The sequence below is a fragment of the Amorphotheca resinae genome, assembly GCF_003019875.1.
Source record: "Amorphotheca resinae ATCC 22711 unplaced genomic scaffold M430scaffold_7, whole genome shotgun sequence".
Taxonomy (NCBI): Eukaryota; Fungi; Ascomycota; class Leotiomycetes; order Helotiales; family Amorphothecaceae; genus Amorphotheca; species Amorphotheca resinae.
In genome coordinates this window covers 1635397-1656446 of record NW_020194477.1, presented here as the reverse complement: position 1 = coordinate 1656446, position 21050 = coordinate 1635397, and the positions used below count along the sequence as shown (strand labels likewise).

The 21050-nt window shown below is 50.5% G+C and overlaps 10 protein-coding genes across 10 annotated transcripts; 7 read left to right on the top strand and 3 right to left on the bottom strand.

Annotated features, from left to right (window-relative positions):
* Positions 1 to 942: 942 nt before the first annotated feature.
* M430DRAFT_43001 (hypothetical protein) lies at positions 943 to 2269 on the bottom strand (the record flags this gene model as incomplete). Its single annotated transcript, XM_024867595.1, has 4 exons — positions 943 to 1109; positions 1159 to 2061; positions 2123 to 2183; positions 2264 to 2269. 4 exons carry the CDS (start codon positions 2267 to 2269, stop codon positions 943 to 945), a joined length of 1137 nt encoding a protein of 378 aa, XP_024720547.1.
* A 250-nt stretch (positions 2270 to 2519) lies between these two features.
* Positions 2520 to 4072, top strand: M430DRAFT_51362 (hypothetical protein; the record flags this gene model as incomplete). The annotated part of the gene is made up of 3 exons (XM_024868211.1): positions 2520 to 2660; positions 2727 to 2966; positions 3026 to 4072. 3 exons carry the CDS (start codon positions 2520 to 2522, stop codon positions 4070 to 4072), a joined length of 1428 nt encoding a protein of 475 aa, XP_024720546.1.
* A 278-nt stretch (positions 4073 to 4350) lies between these two features.
* On the top strand, positions 4351 to 6911 carry M430DRAFT_123004 (hypothetical protein). The gene is made up of 2 exons (XM_024861866.1): positions 4351 to 4393; positions 4445 to 6911. Exons 1-2 carry the CDS (start codon positions 4385 to 4387, stop codon positions 6851 to 6853), a joined length of 2418 nt encoding a protein of 805 aa, XP_024720545.1. The 5' UTR covers positions 4351 to 4384; the 3' UTR covers positions 6854 to 6911.
* Positions 6912 to 7127: 216 nt separating this feature from the next.
* Positions 7128 to 7895, top strand: M430DRAFT_103202 (hypothetical protein; the record flags this gene model as incomplete). Its single annotated transcript, XM_024860848.1, has 3 exons — positions 7128 to 7208; positions 7270 to 7313; positions 7376 to 7895. The coding sequence occupies 3 exons, from the start codon at positions 7128 to 7130 to the stop codon at positions 7893 to 7895; spliced, it is 645 nt and encodes a 214-aa protein (XP_024720544.1).
* Positions 7896 to 8399: 504 nt separating this feature from the next.
* Positions 8400 to 10223, top strand: M430DRAFT_51359 (hypothetical protein; the record flags this gene model as incomplete). Its single annotated transcript, XM_024868210.1, has 4 exons — positions 8400 to 8493; positions 8558 to 9163; positions 9246 to 9559; positions 9612 to 10223. The coding sequence occupies 4 exons, from the start codon at positions 8400 to 8402 to the stop codon at positions 10221 to 10223; spliced, it is 1626 nt and encodes a 541-aa protein (XP_024720543.1).
* A 368-nt stretch (positions 10224 to 10591) lies between these two features.
* On the top strand, positions 10592 to 12536 carry M430DRAFT_122998 (hypothetical protein). Its single transcript, XM_024861865.1, has 2 exons — positions 10592 to 11139; positions 11186 to 12536. Exons 1-2 carry the CDS (start codon positions 10967 to 10969, stop codon positions 12291 to 12293), a joined length of 1281 nt encoding a protein of 426 aa, XP_024720542.1. The 5' UTR covers positions 10592 to 10966; the 3' UTR covers positions 12294 to 12536.
* Positions 12537 to 12631: 95 nt separating this feature from the next.
* On the bottom strand, positions 12632 to 14605 carry M430DRAFT_122994 (hypothetical protein). The gene is made up of 2 exons (XM_024861864.1): positions 14042 to 14605; positions 12632 to 13963 (listed from the first exon to the last, which is right to left on the bottom strand). The coding sequence occupies exons 1-2, from the start codon at positions 14533 to 14535 to the stop codon at positions 13081 to 13083; spliced, it is 1377 nt and encodes a 458-aa protein (XP_024720541.1). The 5' UTR covers positions 14536 to 14605; the 3' UTR covers positions 12632 to 13080.
* Positions 14606 to 15098: 493 nt separating this feature from the next.
* Positions 15099 to 16258, top strand: M430DRAFT_141712 (hypothetical protein). The gene is made up of 2 exons (XM_024862726.1): positions 15099 to 15336; positions 15387 to 16258. Exons 1-2 carry the CDS (start codon positions 15185 to 15187, stop codon positions 16228 to 16230), a joined length of 996 nt encoding a protein of 331 aa, XP_024720540.1. The 5' UTR covers positions 15099 to 15184; the 3' UTR covers positions 16231 to 16258.
* Positions 16259 to 17307: 1049 nt separating this feature from the next.
* M430DRAFT_35604 (hypothetical protein) lies at positions 17308 to 18702 on the bottom strand. The gene has a single exon (XM_024866772.1). The coding sequence runs from the start codon at positions 18631 to 18633 to the stop codon at positions 17533 to 17535; it is 1101 nt and encodes a 366-aa protein (XP_024720539.1). The 5' UTR covers positions 18634 to 18702; the 3' UTR covers positions 17308 to 17532.
* A 196-nt stretch (positions 18703 to 18898) lies between these two features.
* M430DRAFT_67340 (hypothetical protein) lies at positions 18899 to 21021 on the top strand (the record flags this gene model as incomplete). The annotated part of the gene is made up of 1 exon (XM_024869287.1): positions 18899 to 21021. The coding sequence occupies exon 1, from the start codon at positions 18973 to 18975 to the stop codon at positions 21019 to 21021; it is 2049 nt and encodes a 682-aa protein (XP_024720538.1). The 5' UTR covers positions 18899 to 18972.
* Positions 21022 to 21050: the final 29 nt, after the last annotated feature.

The window sequence follows — 21050 nt, the reverse complement described above, 5'->3', positions numbered from 1 at the left end:
AGCTATGCATGGGTGGTTGATTGGTATATCATTTTGCGCTTGATTCAGTTCGCGCTTGTTTTTATGTTTTCGATCTTCAGTTGTGCTCGTGGCCGGCTGGCCAGCTGGGCGGCAGGGGCACACGTAGGGTGGGGGAAACCGCGATATTTGGGATATGGGCAAGTGCACGGCATGGCATGGCATGCTCATGCATATAGAGCGCAGGATCCGGCCTACCTTCGCCATTTACGTATGTGAACATGACCAAACAATCGAAGAATAGAACGACATATATTCAACTCTGTAATTCGGTCTCCTCGTGATTCCGTCTTACTCCTGAACAGCATGATAAGATATCCCTTACGGGACCGTGAACTGTGATCAAATTCCTGTCCTAACCTACTTACCTACGTAGGAACGACGGTGAAAGGCGGTAAGCAGGTAAGGCTAACACGTCAGAAACTTTACCCCTCCGTACTGTATATGTCATACTCTATCTTCGATATTGCGCAGTTCGGGAGAGATCGATGAGCATAACTTGCTTAATACTACAAGTAAAGCATCAGATATGAAATGCTGCCCGGGCTATTCCTCATCAAATACAAAAAAGGTAAGGAATAGTGGTGGAAATAGAAGTCGGTTCAGCGCCCCGCGATCTCGAAGACCGATTCGGTAGAGATATGTTACCCCGCGATATCATGCCTGAGGCATTCAGGGTCCAGAACAGTAGCACAGGAAGTAAGGGGGAGGGGGGAAATTATTGACGACTAGGTAGGTAGATTCAGAGAACCATGTCGTCCGTCCCCTTGCAGACTAATTGTTATTATTAGACCTGTATATGGTTTTTATAGAAAAATCGAAAAGAACTTTTCTTCATGCCCCCCCAAAGTGCCAGATTCGTGTGTGTATCCAAGAAAACTTCTCCCCCCCACCCAAACTCCCTGCGCGGAATAATAGACTTTTTTAGGCGCTGTTGCTGCTTTTCTTGCCTAGTAGCTCGCGGCGCTGGGCAACGGCCTTGGCCAGTGTCTCCAGGACGGCTTCGGTGTCCTCCCAGCCGATACAGGCATCTGTGATACTGACGCCGTACTTGAGACCGGCCTTGCCCTCCTTTGGTACCTTTTGGTTTCCTGTGAATAGTTAGCAGTGTGAAAGCGTGGTGCACGTAGATGCGCTCACCCTCGTTGATATTGCTCTCAATCATGACCCCCATGATCGCATCCTCTCCGTTGGCGATTTGCTCGGCCAGGACTGCTGCAACCTTCGGTTGGTTCTTGTGGTTCTTCTGGGAGTTCCCGTGACTGCAATCCACCATCAGGCGCTCGCGGACACCACTCTTTTGCAACGCAGCCTTTGCCTCCTTGATACTCTCGGCATCGTAGTTTGTTCCCTTGGTACCACCTCTCAGGATAACGAAGCAGTCCTCATTGCCCACCGTGCCCACAATGGCTACCACCCCTGGTTTCGTGACCGATAAGAAGTGGTGGGGATGTCTCACCGCTCCAATGGCATCAATGGCGACGCTCAGCGATCCATCCGTGCCATTCTTGAATCCCACGGGGAAACTTAAGCCACTGGCCAACTCTCGATGCAATTGTGACTCTGTAGTACGGGCACCAACTGCGCCCACACTCAGTAAATCAGCCAAGAACTGTGGCGAAATCGTGTCCAGCATCTCGCTAGCAAGTGGCATTCCCCTCTCCGTCAGATCCGCGAACAGCTGTCTGCTGGTCCGTAGTCCCTTGTTGATCTTGAAGCTGTTGTCGATATCAGGATCATTGATCAGTCCTTTCCAGCCAACCGTTGTGCGGGGCTTCTCGAGGTAGGAGCGCATAACAATCAAGAGGTCGTCCTTGTACTTGTGCTTGAGCGTAAGGAGCTTGTTGCAATACTCAAGAGCGGCGGCGGGGTCGTGGATCGAGCAGGGGCCGATGACGACGAGGAGGCGTCTGTTTTCATCTGTGCCTGTGACGATTGCGACGGCTTCATCGCGCCCTTGGAGAACAGTCGCTTTGGATTTTGCGGTCTGGGGAATTTCGTGCTGCAGAAGATCCGGAGGGGTCAGAGGGTTATAGCCTCGAACTGTAGAATAGAGCGGTTAGTTATATAGTCCTGTAGTCAATTAGAGATATGGATAGCTCACTTCTCCAGTCCTCGCTCTCCTCCTTGTTGCCAACGTTCTTATTCTCGATGTGGAAATAGGCCTGCGCGATGAGTCAGGAATTGAGCACTGAGGGGAGTGAAAACGAAAGAAAAAAAGACTCTATAAACTGCGACCACATACAGTCATGGTTGAACAAGTTACAAGAATGAGCGTCCCGTCGTAAGTGTTGATCTATTTGGAGGACCAGGCAGAGGAGGGTTAAAAGGGGATTGGGGAATGTTTTGGCGGGGAAAATCAGTCGATTCAGTCGAACTTTGTCCGATATGTCGGCCGATAAAAAGAACTATTTATCGATTAACGCTAAGATTGACCCTGCGTGCTTGAGTCACAATTGGCATTTTCGCCGTCGCCCTTCACATCCATTGTGTTCTCAAAAATGGCTCTTCGAATATCAGCAAAGCGCGGAGTGGCTGCTTTACAGTCCGGCAATATCTCTGTGTCGAGTTCTATACTCAGGAGAAATGCCTCTTCCTCGACGACGACGAATCTTCCTGAGGAAATCAAAAGCGAGATCTATGTACGTCTCTATTTCTCCCTTCCTCAGCTAAGTTTTGGACGCAATTGACCAAGCCGGACTGTACAGAGGGATGCTCGATTACCAAACCCAGATCCAGCCTCAGACTCTGCGACCTCCTCCCTCGTGAACGAACATGCACCGTACATGGTGAAGACCTACGCCCGCCCTCCCCCGATGTTCGTCAAGGGTGAGGGCTCCTATCTCTGGGACATCGAGAACCGAAGATATCTTGATTTCACCGCGGGGATTGCGGTCAATTCCCTTGGACACTGTGATCCAGAAGTCAGCAAGCTGATTTCCCAGCAAGTACGCCGAATTTATTTTCAACGGAGTGACAGCAATTTCTAATATACACGTGGAAGTAGGCGAAGACATTAATGCATGCTTCGAACCTATACTATAATCCTTGGACCGGCGCCCTTTCCGAACTACTCGTGAAGAAGACTGTTGAAGCGGGGGGTATGCACAATGCGTCCGCAGTCTTCGTCTGCAATTCCGGCTCCGAAGCCAACGAAGCTGCTATAAAATTCGCTCGGAAGTCGGGGAAGGTCCTGGACCCTTCCGGCGAGAAATATGAGGTGGTGTCTTTCAACAATAGTTTCCATGGCAGAACAATGGGAAGCTTATCCGCGACGCCCAACCCGAAGTATCAAAAGCCTTTTGCGCCTATGCTTCCCGGGTTCAAGTATGGGACATACAACGATGTGGCTGGGATCAACGACTTGGTGACGGAGAAGACGTGCGGAGTCATCATAGAACCAATTCAAGGTGAAGGCGGCATCATCGTTGCCACAGAAGAATTCCTCGTCGCCCTCGCAGCACGATGCAGAGAAGTTGGCGCCGTTCTTATCTACGACGAAATCCAATGCGGGCTTTCTCGCACCGGGACCTTCTGGGCCCATTCCTCGCTCCCAAAATCCGCTCACCCAGATATCATAACCACGGCTAAAGCACTAGGAAACGGCTTCCCAATAGGCGCTACTATCGTCTCTGATTCTGTGTCCGAGAAGATAGCCGTTGGTGATCATGGGACTACCTTTGGCGGGAACCCATTAGGAAGCAGACTGGCACATTATATTGTCTCGCGACTCTCAGATCCAGCACTCCAATCCTCCGTCATTGCTAAATCAGAGATCTTCATGAAGCATTTTAAGGAGTTACAGTCCCAGTATCCGGACTTAATCAAGGAGATTAGAGGCAAAGGGTTGATTCTGGGCTTGCAGTTAAGCCAAGATCCGGGACCGATTGTGAATGCTGCGAGAGAAAGGGGGCTCTTGGTTATTACTGCGGGTACAAATACGCTGCGTTTTGTGCCTAGTTTGACAGTTACAGAAGAGGAGATTGAGGAGGGCTTCCAGATTTTAGGGGCGGCAATTAAGGCTGTTAGTGGCAAGGCGGGTTCGGCATCTTGAAGAATGGCATGACATAGGCAGTTGTATATATATGGTAATACAGTAATGGACTGTATAATGTGCCCAGAAAGTACCCATACTCGTTGAGCGATTGACGAACTAATCAAGTAATTGTTCATATGTCGTGATACATAGACCCACATAATTTATATAGATACCCCAAACGTGCGGCATCGGCCTATGAAAAATGCGCGAAGCCTGATTGGATGAGGAGAGCCAATCGCAGCTGATATAAGAAAACAAAATTCCTGGGGTACAAAGTATGCAGAACTTCATATGAATCATCATCGCAATTGCATCAATGCTACCAAAATGATAACTGTAAGGATTATACCTCCTCTGTGTGAATGCCCCTACTTATTAGCCTAACAGCAACGCATTGGTTATGGCCTCCGGGCCAAACCATCTACGAACCTTCTCCCCCTCAGAGCTTTCCGTTCTCCTCTCCGAGCCTTTACCTCCACGGCGCAACGAATGCAAGATGTCTTCCACTCTCAACTCGAATCCCAAAACCCCTCTTCTACTTTATCTGCACTTAAGGGATCTACAAGCGGAATACCGCAAACTCTCACTGAAAAAATCGTCCAAAAATACTCCATTGGCCTTCCACCCTCAAAGAAAGTCCAATCTGGAGACTATGTCACCCTTTCCCCGCACCATTGCATGACCCACGACAACTCCTGGCCTGTGGCGCTCAAGTTTATGTCGATTGGAGCCACCAAAATCCATGACCCGAAACAGATCGTAATGACCCTGGACCACGATGTACAAAATAAGTCCGAGTCGAACCTGAAGAAGTATCGCCAGATTGAGGAGTTCGCCAAGAAGCAAGGAGTGGATTTCTACCCCGCGGGAAGGGGCATTGGACATCAGATTATGGTAGAAGAGGGATACGCCTGGCCTGGGACGATGACCGTTGCGAGCGACTCGCATACCAACATGTATGGAGGGATCGGCTGTTTGGGAACGGCGATGGTTCGGACGGACGCAGCTTCCATTTGGGCGACCGGAAAGACATGGTGGCAGATTCCCCCTATTGCGAAAGTTACATTTACTGGTGTGTTGCCGAAGGGAGTTACGGGAAAAGATGTTATTGTGGCGCTGTGTGGGCTGTTTAACAACGACGAGGTGCTGAACCATGCCATTGAGTTCACGGGGAGTGAGCAAACGATGCGGTCCATACCAGTGGATGATCGATTGGCGATTGCGAACATGACTACAGAATGGGGCGCCTTGACAGGACTGTTCCCTATTGATGATATGTTGAAGGCATGGTTAAGAGCCAAGGCTACGACAGCTGCGCTGTTTGACCAAGGCAAGGACACAAGATTCACACATGCACGAATTGACGAGCTGTTGCAAAATGCGATGGTGGCAGACAAAGGAGCCAAGTATGCGAAATCTCTTTACCTCAACCTGTCTACTCTATCGCCATACGTCTCGGGTCCAAACTCCGTAAAGGTCGCTACTCCCCTCAACACTCTGGAAGCGCAAAATATAAAACTGGACAAAGCCTACCTTGTCTCATGTACCAACTCCCGGGCCTCTGATCTTGCTGCAGCTGCGAAGGTCTTCAAGGACGCCTCCGCCTCTGGAACCCCCGCCAAGATTGCCCCTGGCGTGAAATTCTACATTGCTGCCGCATCTCTCCCAGAACAGCAAGCCGCGGAAGAAGCGGGTGACTGGCAAGCTTTGTTGGATGCCGGAGCACAGCCGTTGCCGGCAGGCTGTGGGCCATGTATCGGCCTTGGGACTGGGCTGTTAGAGCCCGGTGAAGTGGGAATAAGTGCAAGCAATAGAAATTTCAAGGGCAGAATGGGAAGCCCAGATGCGAAGGCCTACCTTGCATCTCCGGAAGTGGTAGCAGCATCCGCCCTGAAGGGAACAATTGCCGGGCCGGGTTGGTATGAGAAGCCAATCGGGGTGGAGAAGGTGGTCCTTGGTGAGGGGAATGGTATTCCGGAAGAGGATCGCGCTATCAGTATCGAGGAGGCGTTGGATAAGATCATTTCCCAAGCCGACTCTATCATTGAAGGGGCCGAGAAATCCATCCTGGGTGGATCGCAAGAGGCAACAGAAGCGGCAGAGGATGAAGAATCACTGACTGCCATCCTCCCCGGCTTCCCTGAGAAGATAGAAGGCGAAATCATCTTCTGCGATGCAGACAACATCAACACCGACGGTATCTACCCCGGGAAATACACTTATCAAGATGACATCACACCGGAGGTCATGGCCAAGGTGTGTATGGAGAACTACGATCCTGCTTTCGGTTCTCTTGCTCGCGAAGGCGATATCCTAGTCTCTGGATTCAACTTTGGTTGTGGGAGCTCCAGAGAACAAGCCGCCACAGCAATCTTGGCCAAGAAAATCCCTCTTGTCGTCGCCGGGTCTTTTGGCAACATCTTCTCGCGGAATTCGATAAACAACGCCCTCATGGGGGTGGAAGTCCCGCGTCTCATCGAGAGACTCCGTGAGACATTCTCAGCGAAGAAGGTAGAATCCAATAGCCATGTGAACGAACCGAACGAAAACAAGGATAGTCTTGACTCGCCACCTCCATCAAAGCAGGCGAGCCCTGCCGAGGAGAAGGTGCTTACCAGAAGAACTGGATGGAAGCTCGTTTGGGATGTGAAGCGGAGCAAGGTCATCGTCACCGAAGGAGAAGGAGGAAAGACGTGGAGTCAGAAGGTTGGCGAACTGCCGCCTAATGTTCAAGAAATTATTGCCAGAGGTGGATTGGAGAAATGGGTCAAGGGTGAGATTAGTAAATCGGCGTGATGTATAAATAAATGTAGGGAAATAAAAAGAAATTTGAATACATCAAGATGTACATACCTATATAGGTACTCTGTAAGGGGGTTGTCTCCTTTAGCTCGATATTTGATTGAGCGCTGGCGATGTGATGCCTAAGGCAACAAGGCCGTCACAGTTATTACATCAAAGCAGTCGCGACAATTCAAGCTCTGTTCAATCTGCGAGCCTTCAACTCCCAACTTTCAACCACCCAACTGATCGGAAGCTCGACACTTCTGGTAGCATCATACGGTGAGCCATGACTACCAAAGTCGAGAAAGCTGATGATGAGATCGATGCATTTGAAGCTCTGGAATCCGAGGAGAAAGAGTTCGTTAAGGTACTTGGCACACTACACTTCTCCTGCAAGTCATGTTACTGACATATTGCCACCCTTGCAGGATGCAGAAATCGATCGCATCTTGAAAGCTTTCCGTCTAGATGCGTAAGTATGCTCCCCAAAGTTGAGCGCTCGCCATAGCACTGACGACTACTTTTCCGTTACAGCTATGCGGTACTCGACCTCCAGCCCGGTGTGCCCGAATCCGACATCAAGAAATGCTACCGCGTAAAGTCGCTGTTAATCCATCCGGATAAAACGAGAAATGAACGGGCACCAGAAGCCTTCGACCGGCTCAAAAAGGCGCAAACGGAGCTCATGGACGAGAAACATCGCGAGCGCCTCGACGAGGCGATCGCAGATGCGCGTATGCTGCTGATTCGCGAGAACAAGTGGACGGTTGATAGCCCGGAGCTGAAGACGGAGAAATTCGCGCGGGATTGGCGAGAAAAGACCAAGATGGTGCTGATTGACAATGAGCATAGGAGACGACGACAGCTAAAGGCGCAGATGCAGGAGGAGGGCCGGGAGCAGAAGAAGGCAGAGGAAGAGTTAGAGGCGAGGAAGAGGAAGCGGGAGCATGAGCAGGACTGGGAAAATACGAGGGAGCAGAGGATTGGCAGCTGGAGGGAGTTCCAAAAGGGCGCCGAGAAGAAGAAAAAGAAGAAGCCAAAGCCCCTTGGTTGATTTGCATAGGCATACATGGAGTCTCCTACGTAAGATTTTGCTAGCATTCTGGTGGCGGGCGTCTCTGAGAATTGACTTGTTTTTTCATTGCCTATAGGTGCGGGTTAGAGCTATAAGTCCTCATTGTGAGCCAGTTCTCTTCGATACGGTAGCTATAGGATGCGATTGCGCAGGAGGAATAAATTGAGACGCTTCAAGATTGAGCTCGTAGGTAAGAATCCAACATTTCACAGTTCTTATGTCCGACAACGGCTGCCGTAGTAGGCTTTCGGCTTACCCCGCGGCCCGCCAACCCCCCATACTACTCCGTATTCCCGAGTTCCGGAAATATGGGGAGGGGGATTTGGTTTCCGGCTACCTCGCGCTCCCCCTTCTTATCATCATTGTTGCTCTAATCCCTTCCTTAGATCTTCATAATATTCGACTGTGATGTTTTACTCTTACGAAGCCCAATAACAACGACAAAAACCTAAAACTTTCGAACTCTTGTTTACGCCGGCAAACATGCCGCGCCCAATTCCCCGCATCGACATCCCCCATACCGACCTCTGGACCGCACTGTTCGAGAGGAAGGATAAACCATTCCCAGATTCTCAAGGCAAGCCCTCAAACCCAATCTTGAATATCTCTCTATGTTAAAGCTAACTGACATTTCATCCCAGTCCTCTATCAATGTCCCGTCACCGGCCGCAATTACACCTATGCCTCGCTCAGGAGGACCACCGAACAGCTCGGCTCCGGCCTGCGTCGTCACTTTTCCTGGCAAAAGGGCGATGTCCTGGCGCTCTTCTCCCAGAATTGCATCGATACCCCGGCCGTGACGTGGGGTTGTCATTGGGCGGGTGGGATTGTGAGTCCGGCGAATCCAGCATATACAGTGAGGGAGCTGGTGCATCATCTGAAAGATAGCGGTTCAAAGGCGCTGTTTACGCAGAGAAGCTTGCTTCCCGTTGCGCTCAAGGCTGCAGCTGAGTCGGGTATTAGCAGGGATCGGATTGTTTTGATTGGAGAGGAGAGAGATCCTGGGTTCAAACACTTCACGCAGTTACTAGACGAGATTCCACGGGGAACGAGGGCAAAGTTGGTCCCAGATGAAGATCTGAGTTTCCTAGTATACTCATCTGGAACCACTGGCTTGCCGAAGGGGGTCATGCTGACGCATCTTAATGTTGTGTCTGATATGTTTATGGTGAACAGCGCAGAAGGAGAACTTCTCAAGTGGAACCGGGACAAGATTCTGTCCGTATTACCATACTATCATATTTATGGTAAGAGACTTCTTCTACCCAACCCCTACCTAATATTGCCATGAGTAAATCTACAAAGCACGGACTAATCTTCATTTCATAGGACTCCAATGTCTTGTGCATTTTCCTGCATATAGCGGATTGACAACAGTTGTTATGTCCTCATTCAACCTCCAAAACTTCTGCTCCATCATCCAGAACTACAAGATAACTTATACATACGTTGCACCGCCGATTCTCGTTCACCTCGCCAAAAATCCCATCGTATCCAACTACGACCTGTCGTCTCTGAGGATGATAACTTCTGGTGCAGCCCCTCTTACAAAAGACCTCATCTACGCGGTTAAGGATCGACTTGGAATCGAAGTCAAGCAAGCTTATGGGCTTAGTGAGACGAGTCCTGTAACTCATGTCCAAGTGCGTCACTTCTTCCCTTTTTTGTAGTAGTCTGGCCACTAATACAATACAGAGAAAATGGGACGTAGGCATGGGTTCCAACGGCCCCCCTCTACCCAACCAAATCGTTAAGTTTGTGGATCCCGATGGCAATGAAGTGCCGACGGGCCAAGAAGGTGAAGTTTGGATAGCAGGCCCCAACGTTTTCAAGGGGTATCATAACAATATTGCCGCGACGCTTGCCAGCAAGACTCCCGATGGCTTCTTCAAAACCGGCGATCTTGGGTACGAGGACGAGCACGGCAACATGTATATCACGGACCGCGTCAAAGAACTCATCAAATTCAAAGGCTTTCAGGTTGCCCCCGCAGAATTGGAGGGCTTGTTGATGGGCCACGATTCAGTGCATGATGTGGCCGTGATAGGCAGCTATGATGAGAGCATCGCGAGCGAGGTCCCGTTGGCTTTTGTGGTGTTGAAGGAGGGTATGGAGAAGAACGAGGAGAATGCACAAGCCATCGTGAAGTGGTTGGAAGAAAGGGTGGCGAGGCACAAGAGGTTGAGAGGTGGTATCAGATGGATCAATGAGATTCCAAAGACTGCCAGTGGGAAGATCTTACGGAGGAAGTTGAAGAATATTTTGGCAGAGGATGTGAAGGACGCCAAAGTCAAGGCGAAGCTATGAGTGTAGCGTCATGCGAGAATATCTGGTGCATATGAGAAGCGTTTGCATACATAGAATGTTCTTTCTAGCCAGGGGGCCAACTCGGGAGTAAGGAGAGAACTCAGGGTTCGAGGTAGATAGATATATGTGCATATTTATATAGACGAGCTATGTACAACTCTAGACTCTAGAATAGACAATTTGAAGCAGTCCAGCCAAGAACAACATGGACTATACGGTGTTGTAACCTGTAACGACATCACTATGGTACTCCTACCAGTATCTAAGGTACTGTATCTTTTGTACAGTAATCGCCAGGCTGTATGGCACGTGACCCGTCGCGAGTAAGGACGTCACGATTTACAATTCACGACTCACGCCTTACAACCATTCTCTTTGATGTTGGACTGGACGTTCACCTCGACGGGATAATGCGCCACGCCGACTGCAGTATCTATCCTGTAGGTTAACTACATCGCTGCCCGCGTATCTATCTCATCCAAACTCATCATCCACATCAATCCCAATTCCTAGGACTGATCCTCAACAAACGCAGTCCAAAGACCATTCATTCTTTGTTCACGAACGAGATAACCAGACCTCGAGTTGATATCTACCTGCATGATCCACTGCTATTGTACTCGCCATATCCCTCCGAATTTGCGCGGTGGGTTTCCGACCTCTAGCAGCCTCTGTCGAACAACTTTTTTTTCAGCCTTGCGCCTCCGCCTGCGACAGTATATTTCGCAGCGCCTTCCGCCAACATGAGTGGCCCACTAGAGTCTATCGAGGCGCCTGGGATAAAGGCAGAAGGAGATCTGTTATACACAATGCGACAGGAGGTTGCGTATCTCCTTGACAGAAAGAATTTGAGCTTTCCAGGCGCGCAACCCGTTAGTTTCGCCAGGAGACATCTAGAAGAGTTGACAAAGCAAGAGTAAGTCACATAGTAATTGGCTTTCCAGCAGTACTGACCTTCCCAGTTACTATGTCTGCGAAAAGTCTGATGGCATGCGATACCTCCTCTATCTCACCAAGGACGACCATGACGAAGAAATACAATACCTCATCGACCGCAAAAATGACTACTGGTTCATTCCCAAGGGCGGATTACATTTCCCTGTACCACGAAACGTGGAGGGCTTTCATGTCAACACTCTTATCGATGGCGAGCTCGTGATGGACAAACTTCCGAATGGACAAATGCAACCCAAATACCTGGTTTTCGACTGCATGGTGCTAGACGGCAACAGCCTGATGAACCGCTCCCTCGACAAGCGGATTGCCTACTTTAAAGAACGGATCTTTGACCCATACAAGCAGCTCCTACAGGACTATCCTGAAGAAATACCATTCATGCACTTCATAGTTGAGCTCAAACAAATGCAATTCAGCTACGCCGTTGAGATGATGTTCCGGCAAATCCTGCCTTCACTACCCCACGGAAATGATGGTCTGATTTTCACATGCCGAAGCACAGAATATAAGCACGGCACCGACCAACACATCTTGAAGTGGAAGCCAGAAACAGAAAATAGCATCGATTTCCGCCTCTCCCTCCAATTTCCTCTCGTCCAACCAGACGAAATTGACATCGCTGAGGGCATCACGGAGCCTTACCTCGACTATGATGCTATGCCTATTTGCAACTTGCTGGTATATGCCGGGGACGGTCGAGAAGATCCCTGGTACGGTACCATGTATCTAGAGCCTGAGGAATGGGAGAGCCTAAAATCGTTGCAGCAGCCGCTTGATGACAGGATAGTGGAGTGTTATATGGATTCACGGAAACGGTGGCGATATATGCGGTTCCGAGACGATAAGACCACTGCGAATCATACAAGTACAGTGGAGAGCGTCATCGAGAGTATCACGGATCGAGTTACAGAGAAAGACCTCATCGCCGCAGCGAAGGGAATCCGTGATGAGTGGAAGAGGAGAGCCGCCGAGGAGCAAGCGAGAGATAAGAAGGAGATGGAGAGAAAGAGGTTGGCCAACAATCCCGGGGCCATGAATGGTGGCACGAAGCGAAAGGCCGATGAACAGGGGAATGGAAGGCCGAGTCCTGTACCACCTGGTAGACGGGAGTAGCAAGTGATCTAAACTTGGTTGATTTTCGGCGTTGGTATTTCCAGGCCTGGTATTCGGGATACTGGTCGCAATTGGCGTTGTGGACATGGAATAGCAGGAAGGTCTCGCCAGACATGGGAGTTTGAGAAATACGTGGTTCCTTTGCACTGTACCCGATTACATCTTAGCTGCCTTTAACATATACCCAGCCAGCTATTGAGCATATCCGAAAAAAAAAAATCATTGGCGGCAAAAGATGCGGAGACAAGCCTGAGACCAGTTCCTAGCCTGTTTGATGTCCAATATGATCAGCCTTCGAGGACCTCGAAGAAAGCTGCAAGATGGACGTGCGATGCTGAGTTGCGCCGGAGATGTCTGCCGAGGAATCTAGGCTGGTCCTATGCTGGAATGTGATAGGGTCTTTCTCTTGACTCGTAGGCAACTCAATAGTTGGGTATTCCTACGAAAGAGGGCCCAGGGGCTTGAGAGGATGAATGGATAATACCGAATTCGGTATTGGCGCCCAGCACTAAGGGACTTCCGGAAGGGGATGAATGAGATGGGAGCGAGAGGGAGAAAGAAATCCCAGACAATGAACAGGCATAGATCTATTGACAGTTAATACAGCTGGAGTCTTTTGGAGATAGCGAGGGCGTATGGATGTTTGGAAGGGATGGGAACGGAAGGCCGGGCATTGATACAGATGATCAAAACTAGTAGTGTACTGATAAATAGCTACCCTGGAAGAAAGAAGATGCAACAAAACAGCTTGAACTTTTCCAACCAAGGAGAAGAAGAGGTGGTTGGCTCAAAATCTAGCCTCGACCTTCTTCTCCGTGTCCCCGAGGGCCCACGCAGATGTCTTCGTCCTACTCTTCACGCTCGCAGCCTGCTTCTCCGTGAAACCCTTCGCCTGCACCGCCGGGTTATAGCCAAGCCCTGTAATCCTCCCGACGGTCGCGTCGTCCACGGGCGAATTCGACTTCCCGTCCGCGCGCTTGTATACGGTGATGACGACGGCGCCTCCCAATCCTAGGTTATGCTGCAGCGCCACCCGCGTATCTTTCACCAGGCGGTTGTTGGCCCAGCCACGAAGATGCCAGCAGAGCTCGGCGCACTGAGCGATGCCGCTCGCGCCGAGGGGGTGTCCCTTAGAGATCAGACCGCCCGAGGGGTTGATAACCATCTTGCCGCCGTAGGTGATGTCGCCGTTGCGGACCATCTTGTGTGCCTCACCGGTCTTGCTGAGACCAAGGGCGTCGATACAGACCATCTCGTTGGCTGAGAAGCAATCGTGTAGCTCACATACCTTGACGTCGGCAGGGGTGACGCCCGCTTCCTTCATGGCGGTCGCCGCGGCGTATCTCGTCATCTCGGCACCCACGAGTTCAATGGAAGATTTAGAAAATAGGCTCGGGGAGTCGGTCGCCAGGCATTGTCCGGCTATCAAGATTGCCTGTTCCTTCAGGTGTGGGCGGGCGTCTAAGAAGGCTTGGGAAACTAGCACGGCTGCGGCTGCGCCATCGGAAGTCGGGCAGCATTGCAACTTGGTGAGAGGCGCGTGGATCATAGGCGATTTCAGAATTTGGTCAAGGGTATAGACGTCCTTGAACTGAGAGTAGGGGTTTCTCTGGGAGTGTTCGTGGTTGATGCGGGCTATTTCAGCGAAGTCTTCGGCGGTTGCGCCGTACCTATGGGAGGAGGGTCAGCATCTTGGTTCACGCTGGCAGCAATACAATCAGGGTGGCAAGGCTAATAGCACCACGCACTTCTCCATATACTCCCGTCCAGCATTCCCAAATAATTGAGCTGCATTAGGCGCGGTCGTGATGCCCCTTGTCTGGATCATCATTTCTGTACTCGTGCCTATCGGATTCGCCCTGTCGTTCCAAAAGCTCTGCAGACTGCCGGGATTCATCTTCTCGAACCCAACCACGAGAATACAATCCGCTGCACCATGGCTAATCATGGTCCGCGCCATATAAAGCCCCGTGCTGCCGGTCGAGCAGTTGTTGTTCACATTGTAGATGGGGATCTGGGTCATGCCGAATTGGTAGAAAACTCGTTGGCCAGAAGTGCTGTCGCCGTAGCAGTAACAGGCCACGCCTTGGTCGACATCGTCATAGTTGATTTGTGCATCCAACATTGCCTTGACGCCCGCTTCAAAGCCAAGCTCCGTGTAGTCGACCTTTCCTCGGGGCTTGATGAATTTGGTCATGCCCACGCCGAGGACGTAGCATGGTTCATTGCGCTTGGCGACCATGATGGCGATTGTATGTTATGTTATATGTAGGTCGAGGGGGTATTATATACGTAGCTGTGGCAAAAGAATTGTTACAATAGCTATGAAAGAAAGGAACCAGGTGAAAGATTGGTGGACGTGAGGTGTTGATATACCTCGTAAGAACGCCGAAGCGTCTACAGATAACCTGGGGTAACGCGGGGAACCGAGGTTGAGCGGTTCAGCGCGGCATTGCCGGCGGAATCGCAAGGCCGAGCGTCAGCCTGATCAGGACTGTAATCATGTGGTAAGGCTGCAGCCTCACATCCGCTCGGAATTTTCAGAATCAGAAAAACGTCGTCCAAAAGTGCGATGTGCAACAAAACTTTCGACCCCCTCACATCTCACCACCACCGCCTCGCACAGATATTCTAAATAGCTCAAAATGATGCCCCGATATAGGGCTCTTCATTTATTCTAATTTCATCTATATCTGACAACAAAAATTGTTGGTGTGAAAAGGCTGGTTTGGCGCTAGTGGACGCGCTAACATGGGGGGTTTCCGCTATCTTATCTGACGACCGCCCCGCACTCCTCCTCCAAAGCAACGTCAGTGAGTCTCAGCCGCCTCTCAGCCGCACATCACATCCTCCTCCTTCTCATACAACTTCCCATTCTCACAAGCTTCAAGATGACAACCAGAGTTGCTAGCCATGCTGGATCGTGGTACTCCTCACGCTCGTCCACGCTTTCTAGTGAGCTCGATCAGTGGCTTTCCCAGGTCCCCTCATCCATCGATGGGAAACAGCTGCCAGTACCAGACGCACGAGTGATTATTGCACCGTAAGGGTGGCAATCTATTTTCTATGTATCTCTTCACTAAGGCTTCTCAGGCATGCAGGTTATTCCTACTCTGGGCCCGCCGCAGCATGGGCCTATAAATCCCTCGACCTCTCGAAGGCAAAACGAATCTTCCTCCTTGGCCCCTCACACGCTTTATACCTTCCAGGCTGCGCCCTGAGCGCGCATGCGAAATACGCTACTCCTCTCGGTGATCTAGTTATTGACAAGGGCGTCGTGGAAGAGCTGCAGAAGACGGGGAAGTTTGACGTCATGAGTGAGGACGCTGATGAGACAGAACATTCTCTGGAGATGCACCTCCCCTATATCTACAAAATGCTCTCCCTCTCTTTCTCTTCGCCGAGTGAATATCCAGGATTGATACCGATATTGGTTGGGAATACGAGTCCGGCGAAAGAGAAGGAATACGGTGCCATCCTCGCCCCTTACCTTTCCGACCCTTCCAGTGTCTTCGTGGTCTCATCCGATTTCTGTCACTGGGGCTCTAGATTCCAATATACGTACTACCTCCCAGCTTCACCCTCCTCGGCCGCATCTTCAAACCCCAGCGGGATTTCTCTAAGGAGGAAAGACAAAGCCCCAACGAATCCCCCTATTTATGAAAGTATAGGACGATTGGATCGGATGGCGATGGATGCTATTGAGACGGGCAAGCACGACGCATTCCTGGAGAACCTGAGAGAGACTGGAAATACGGTTTGCGGGAGACATCCTATTGGGGTTGTGATGGCTGCTATCGAAGTTCTGGAGAAAGAAGGGAAGAGTGGCGAAGACAACAAGGGAAGGTTTAAGTTTGTGCGGTACGAGAGAAGTAGCGAGGTCACGGAGGTGGGTGACTCGAGTGTTAGCTATGCAAGTGCTTACGCTACTCTCTGAGTGTTGATCTATAGACCAATATCCTGTTAGATGGTCCCATCAATCTTCTTTATTTCCAGATTCCTTGCAATTATAATTCATCCACTCTCTGCATCAAAACGGTAATTACATGTCTGTCCTACCAGTAAATCTTCATGGAGCCTCATCACTGCACTCCCCTGGTCTCTCCTTTCCCAGAAATTCACATAACTTATGCCATCCTTCTCTAACCTTCAAACCGACACTTTTCCCCCCTTTCCCTCACTGTCTCTATCACCATCTCATTATGAGCCCCAGACTTCATAAACCCCAATAGTGCAAAATCAACAATCTATACATAATCACGCATAGGTGTTGCTGATTCTATAGGCGACACTTGCGTCTCAGTAGAATACGGAGCCCAGAGCGTCCTCTAAAATTCTTAATACTCGCGAGCCATTCCTCTTCCTCCTTCGTCATCAAGAAGATCTTAGCTTCGGGATACGCATCCATTGGTTCCTAGAGACGCCTTTTGAGGGAATGAATGATGTTAGTTTCTACCTCTTAGGCACTCGTCGCTCTAATCTATCTCCTTTCTTGTAACTCGTTTTTGTTTATGGAAGAGAGAGAAGGAGGGGGGAAAAAAGAGAGGGGGGGGGGGTAATAAAATCAACCCAGAAAGGAGAAGAAAAAGGAAAGAAGTAAATACAGTAAGCTGGCCCATAACTCCATCAAACTCCTCCCTTTTGAACCGCGTCCCCTGGTTCCTGAATTTCGCACTTAGAATGGATAGCTAGATGGGACCATGTCTGTTTTTATAGACTTCGCACAGGTGATTTATAAGGCTATAGCTTAGTATTTGGATAGCACGTTCTTTGGGTGCGATTCCGGTCATGATTAGGAGCTCTTCTACTTCTTGTTTTGATTTTTTCTCCTTCTTTTCAATTTCTACTTTCTGCATGGGATAGTGGAAATAGGTCGTATACATATATGGTTATTGCAGAGTTTGGGGAGAAGAAAGGAAGGAAGGGGTCATGAGGGTCGCATACGGATATATTAGGATCACAATTACGTTCAATGAATCTGCACCCTCATCCCTCCCCTTGGGAACGTACAATTGCTCTATGTTCAGCTTCTGACGTTTGGACTTGGACTTGTCATGCAAGTCCAAATGCGTACTGAATTCCCGTACCTCTGTATATAGATATCGTATGGTATCACACAAACCATTGCCAAGGGAGCAGCTTCTAAATATAAAGCTATCCCTCCATTCACATGATAACATGTGATAGACCTTATGCTATCCAACTATCCATCTTTTTCCCAGCCAAGATTCTCATCTCATCAAACCCTCAAAGGTAAAATATGCTGGACCATCGCCTCTCTCCTGCACAGCGGGCACTCTGGCTTCTCCCTGACCCAATCACCTATACACTCCCAACAAAAGATATGCCCGCACTGCGTCACACTCGGATCCTTCAATCCCTCGAGACACAGCGTGCATTTCCTATTCTGCCCTTTGATGTACCCTATCGTCTCCTCGTTATCTCTCAAGTCGAATCTGGGGCCCGCCAAAACCTCGGTATGCGTCCTTTTGCTGACCTCCTCATTCGAGCGCGCGACAGGCGTTTCGAGAAGGAGTTCTTGATTGGAACTGTAGGAATTGGGGTCAAGAGAGACCTCGACGCCGCCACCTAATACCGCCGCCCCTCCCATGACCTCGTTCCGATTCGCCAGCGTGGAACGTAGATGCAGCCACCCTTGCACACTCATTTGCAGCACCAGAAGTACACCTAAGACCTCATAACCAACACGCGCCTCACTCTGTTCAACCCTCTTGGTGAAAATATACCGGAGCCCAAAGATCCGTTTCGAGAGCTGATAGTAGGAGCCCGTGAAGTAGAAGATTGTAAGGGTGAGGGCGTGGATGGGCGATGGTGAGGTTATGGTAGAGAGGTGCTCCAGGAGATAGCTCTGGAACCTATATTTCCAAGAGTTATGCTGTTTACTCCTCGTCAAACGCCGAAGATTGCTTTCCAGTTTCGTTCGTATTCGCGCCCTGAATGATGGCAGTATCTTGTTCAGCGCATACGGCAGCAGAATAGCCGTGATGATATAACCAGCCCTTCTCCCGATCGCTGGCAGCTGGAGCGTGTCGTCCTCGATCTGTATAATGTCGCAGTACTCTTCTCCCAGGGTCCGATTCCCAATGAACGTCGTGAGGCCCAGATATAGAAGTTCTGAGAAGGTCCGCGCTTCACTGGTATAGGTGTGAATAAACCGAGCACCGTATAAGCGCCGCAGGAAGGCGGAGAGGTGGTTTAGGAGAATGCCTTCGAAGTAGGCGTCTTTCTGATGCGCGCGGATGATATCAGGGGCGGCGGCAAAGGGGTAGTTATATGCTTTGGTCGCTGGGGAGGGCGCGTCCGATATATGATCTGCCATCTTGGGAATTCCCTCCTTTTCTTCCGCAGTGGTGGGAGTGAAGGTGCTGTTGCGACGTGTGGTTCTGGTGCAGCTCACTGTTGAAGCTCGAGTAGGTATGTGAACCTCGGCACGCGTGCGGCATAAGCATCAATAATGCCACCCCCCTGGTCTCCTAAAGTATCTGCCGCGGTGCATATCCGAGGTTTAGCCGCCGAAAAAACGTGAACCATGAACAGTGAACCCCGCCGTCGACCACCCACCACATCTTCCCTGGCAGCCTCGTCTTTCTTCCAACCTCAACCCTCTTGCAGAACAGCTCCGCAACACCCAATCCTGTTCCTGCAGCTACACTCAGTCATGGAGAAGATCACAGATAAGATAGCGGCATTGCCGCCAGACTCTACTTTTTTCTCTCTCGAGTTCTTTCCTCCCAAAACTGCAATGGGTAGCTCCAACCTGCGCGCACGACTCGACCGAATGTCCCGCGCCTTGCGCCCTCTCTTCATAACCGTGACCTGGGGTGCCGGCGGCTCTACCGCCACGAAATCCCTCGAATTGGCCGAGCTATGTCAACGTGAACTTGGGCTGACGACGTGCCTGCACTTGACGTGCACGAACATAAGCAAGGAGTTAGTGGATCGTGCATTGGAGGATGCGAGGAGTCTGGGGGTTCGAAATATTTTGGCCTTGCGAGGCGATCCGCCCCGCACCGAGGAGTACACTGTTAATGGGGACGCCGAAGCGAAGAAAGATGACCTTGAATTCGAGTGGGCAATTGATCTGGTGCGGTACATAAGAAAGCAATACGGGGATTATTTCTGCATAGGCGTCGCTGCGTACCCAGAAGGCCATGCAGACGAATCGCACCCACAAGGCCAAAGCCTGGAGCACGACCTTCCTTACCTTGTGGATAAGGTACAGGCGGGGGCAGATTTCATCGTCACGCAGTTATTTTTCGATGTTGACGCTTATGACAAGTTTGAGAAGCGGCTGAGGGAGCACGAAAGTGGGGCTTTCAAAACAATACCGATTATCCCAGGAATGATGCCCATTCAAAGCTATCAGATGATCAAACGGACTACGAAGCTGAGCCATGCGGCTTTACCTTCAGATATTATGTCGCGTCTGGATGAGGTGAAGGGAAACGATGAGATGGTAAAAAAGGTGGGTGTGGATATCGTTTCCGAGATGGTTGAGCACTTGAAGAAATCTCCAACCAACACCTCCAAACAACCACGCGGTTTCCACTTCTACACCCTTAACCTCGAAAAGGCGGTCGCCTTCATCCTAGAACGCACAAACTTGATTCCCCCCCTTCCCTCAGAAACCGACTCCGCAGTTCTGGAACCCCTCCCCACCACTTTACAACTACAAAACTTGTCCATCAATGGCGCCTCGGAAAACGAATCATCATCCCGACGCCTATCTTCAGCCGGTTCTGATCCTCACAATCGTGTCATCATTACTGCCTCTCATGCCTCAAATCCAGATTTCGAAACCACTGCGCTCGAGGCCTCCGTTCCTGCGGAACCAATCAACAGCCGCTCGAACACGCTCGCTATATCTGAAGGCGAGGGTGCTCTTGGCCGTGAAGCAACTTGGGACGACTTCCCCAACGGTCGGTGGGGAGATGCACGTTCTCCCGCATACGGAGAGATCGATGGTTACGGCGTCAGTCTTCACATGTCGTTCAACCAAGCTATAAAACTGTGGTCATACCCCTCCTCTGTCCAGGATATCACGAATCTATTCCTTCAACACCTCGAAGGCAAGCTGAGCGCGATTCCATGGTCGGAAGAAGGTTTCAACGAAGAAACGAGCACGATTAAGGACCAGCTGTTAAAGCTTAACAGGAAAGGGTGGTGGACTGTAGCGTCGCAGCCTGCGGTAAATGGCGTACCGTCCACGGATCAGATCTTCGGCTGGGGTCCGAAAAACGGGTTCGTGTTTCAAAAAGCGTTCGTGGAGCTCTTCCTCCCCTCGAAAGATTGGAATGAATTGCACGCCAAACTCACCTCACCTGCGATCGCCGGACAGGTTGGCTGGTACGCGTCAAACGCAAAAGGAGATTTCATTTCGAGCGATACGAGTGACGGGGTCGATGGTATGAACGGAGGCTCAACCCATGCTGTGACGTGGGGGGCCTTCCCAGGGAAAGAGATCATCACGCCAACGATCATCGAGAAGGTGTCGTTCCAAGCGTGGGCGGAGGAGGCGTTTGGCATCTGGGCCGAGTGGGCTCGGGTGTACAGCAACCGGGGCGGGCGAGGCGGGGGTGAAGATGCGGAGCAGGCCCGGAAAAGCAAGGAGCTGATCGAGGAGGTTATGAGCGATGTCTGGCTGGTGAATGTTATCCACCATAGCTATGTAGACAAAGAGGCCCTCTGGGACCTCCTCTTGAGTTGATCCTACTGCTGCAGCGGTACGGTGCTGGG

Bases quoted from the DNA above. Each gene is read 5' to 3' on its own strand.
- M430DRAFT_122998 (XM_024861865.1), top strand. From the start codon at position 10,967: ATGAGTGGCCCACTAGAGTCTATCGAGGCGCCTGGGATAAAGGCAGAA. The intron at 11,140-11,185 runs GTAAGTCACATA...TGACCTTCCCAG, and splicing joins GAAGAGTTGACAAAGCAAGA to TTACTATGTCTGCGAAAAGT.
- M430DRAFT_35604 (XM_024866772.1), bottom strand. From the start codon at position 18,633: ATGGCAGATCATATATCGGACGCGCCCTCCCCAGCGACCAAAGCATAT.
- M430DRAFT_122994 (XM_024861864.1), bottom strand. From the start codon at position 14,535: ATGGTCGCCAAGCGCAATGAACCATGCTACGTCCTCGGCGTGGGCATG. The intron at 13,964-14,041 runs GTGCGTGGTGCT...CTCCTCCCATAG, and splicing joins GGACGGGAGTATATGGAGAA to GTACGGCGCAACCGCCGAAG.
- M430DRAFT_141712 (XM_024862726.1), top strand. From the start codon at position 15,185: ATGACAACCAGAGTTGCTAGCCATGCTGGATCGTGGTACTCCTCACGC. The intron at 15,337-15,386 runs GTAAGGGTGGCA...AAGGCTTCTCAG, and splicing joins GCACGAGTGATTATTGCACC to GCATGCAGGTTATTCCTACT.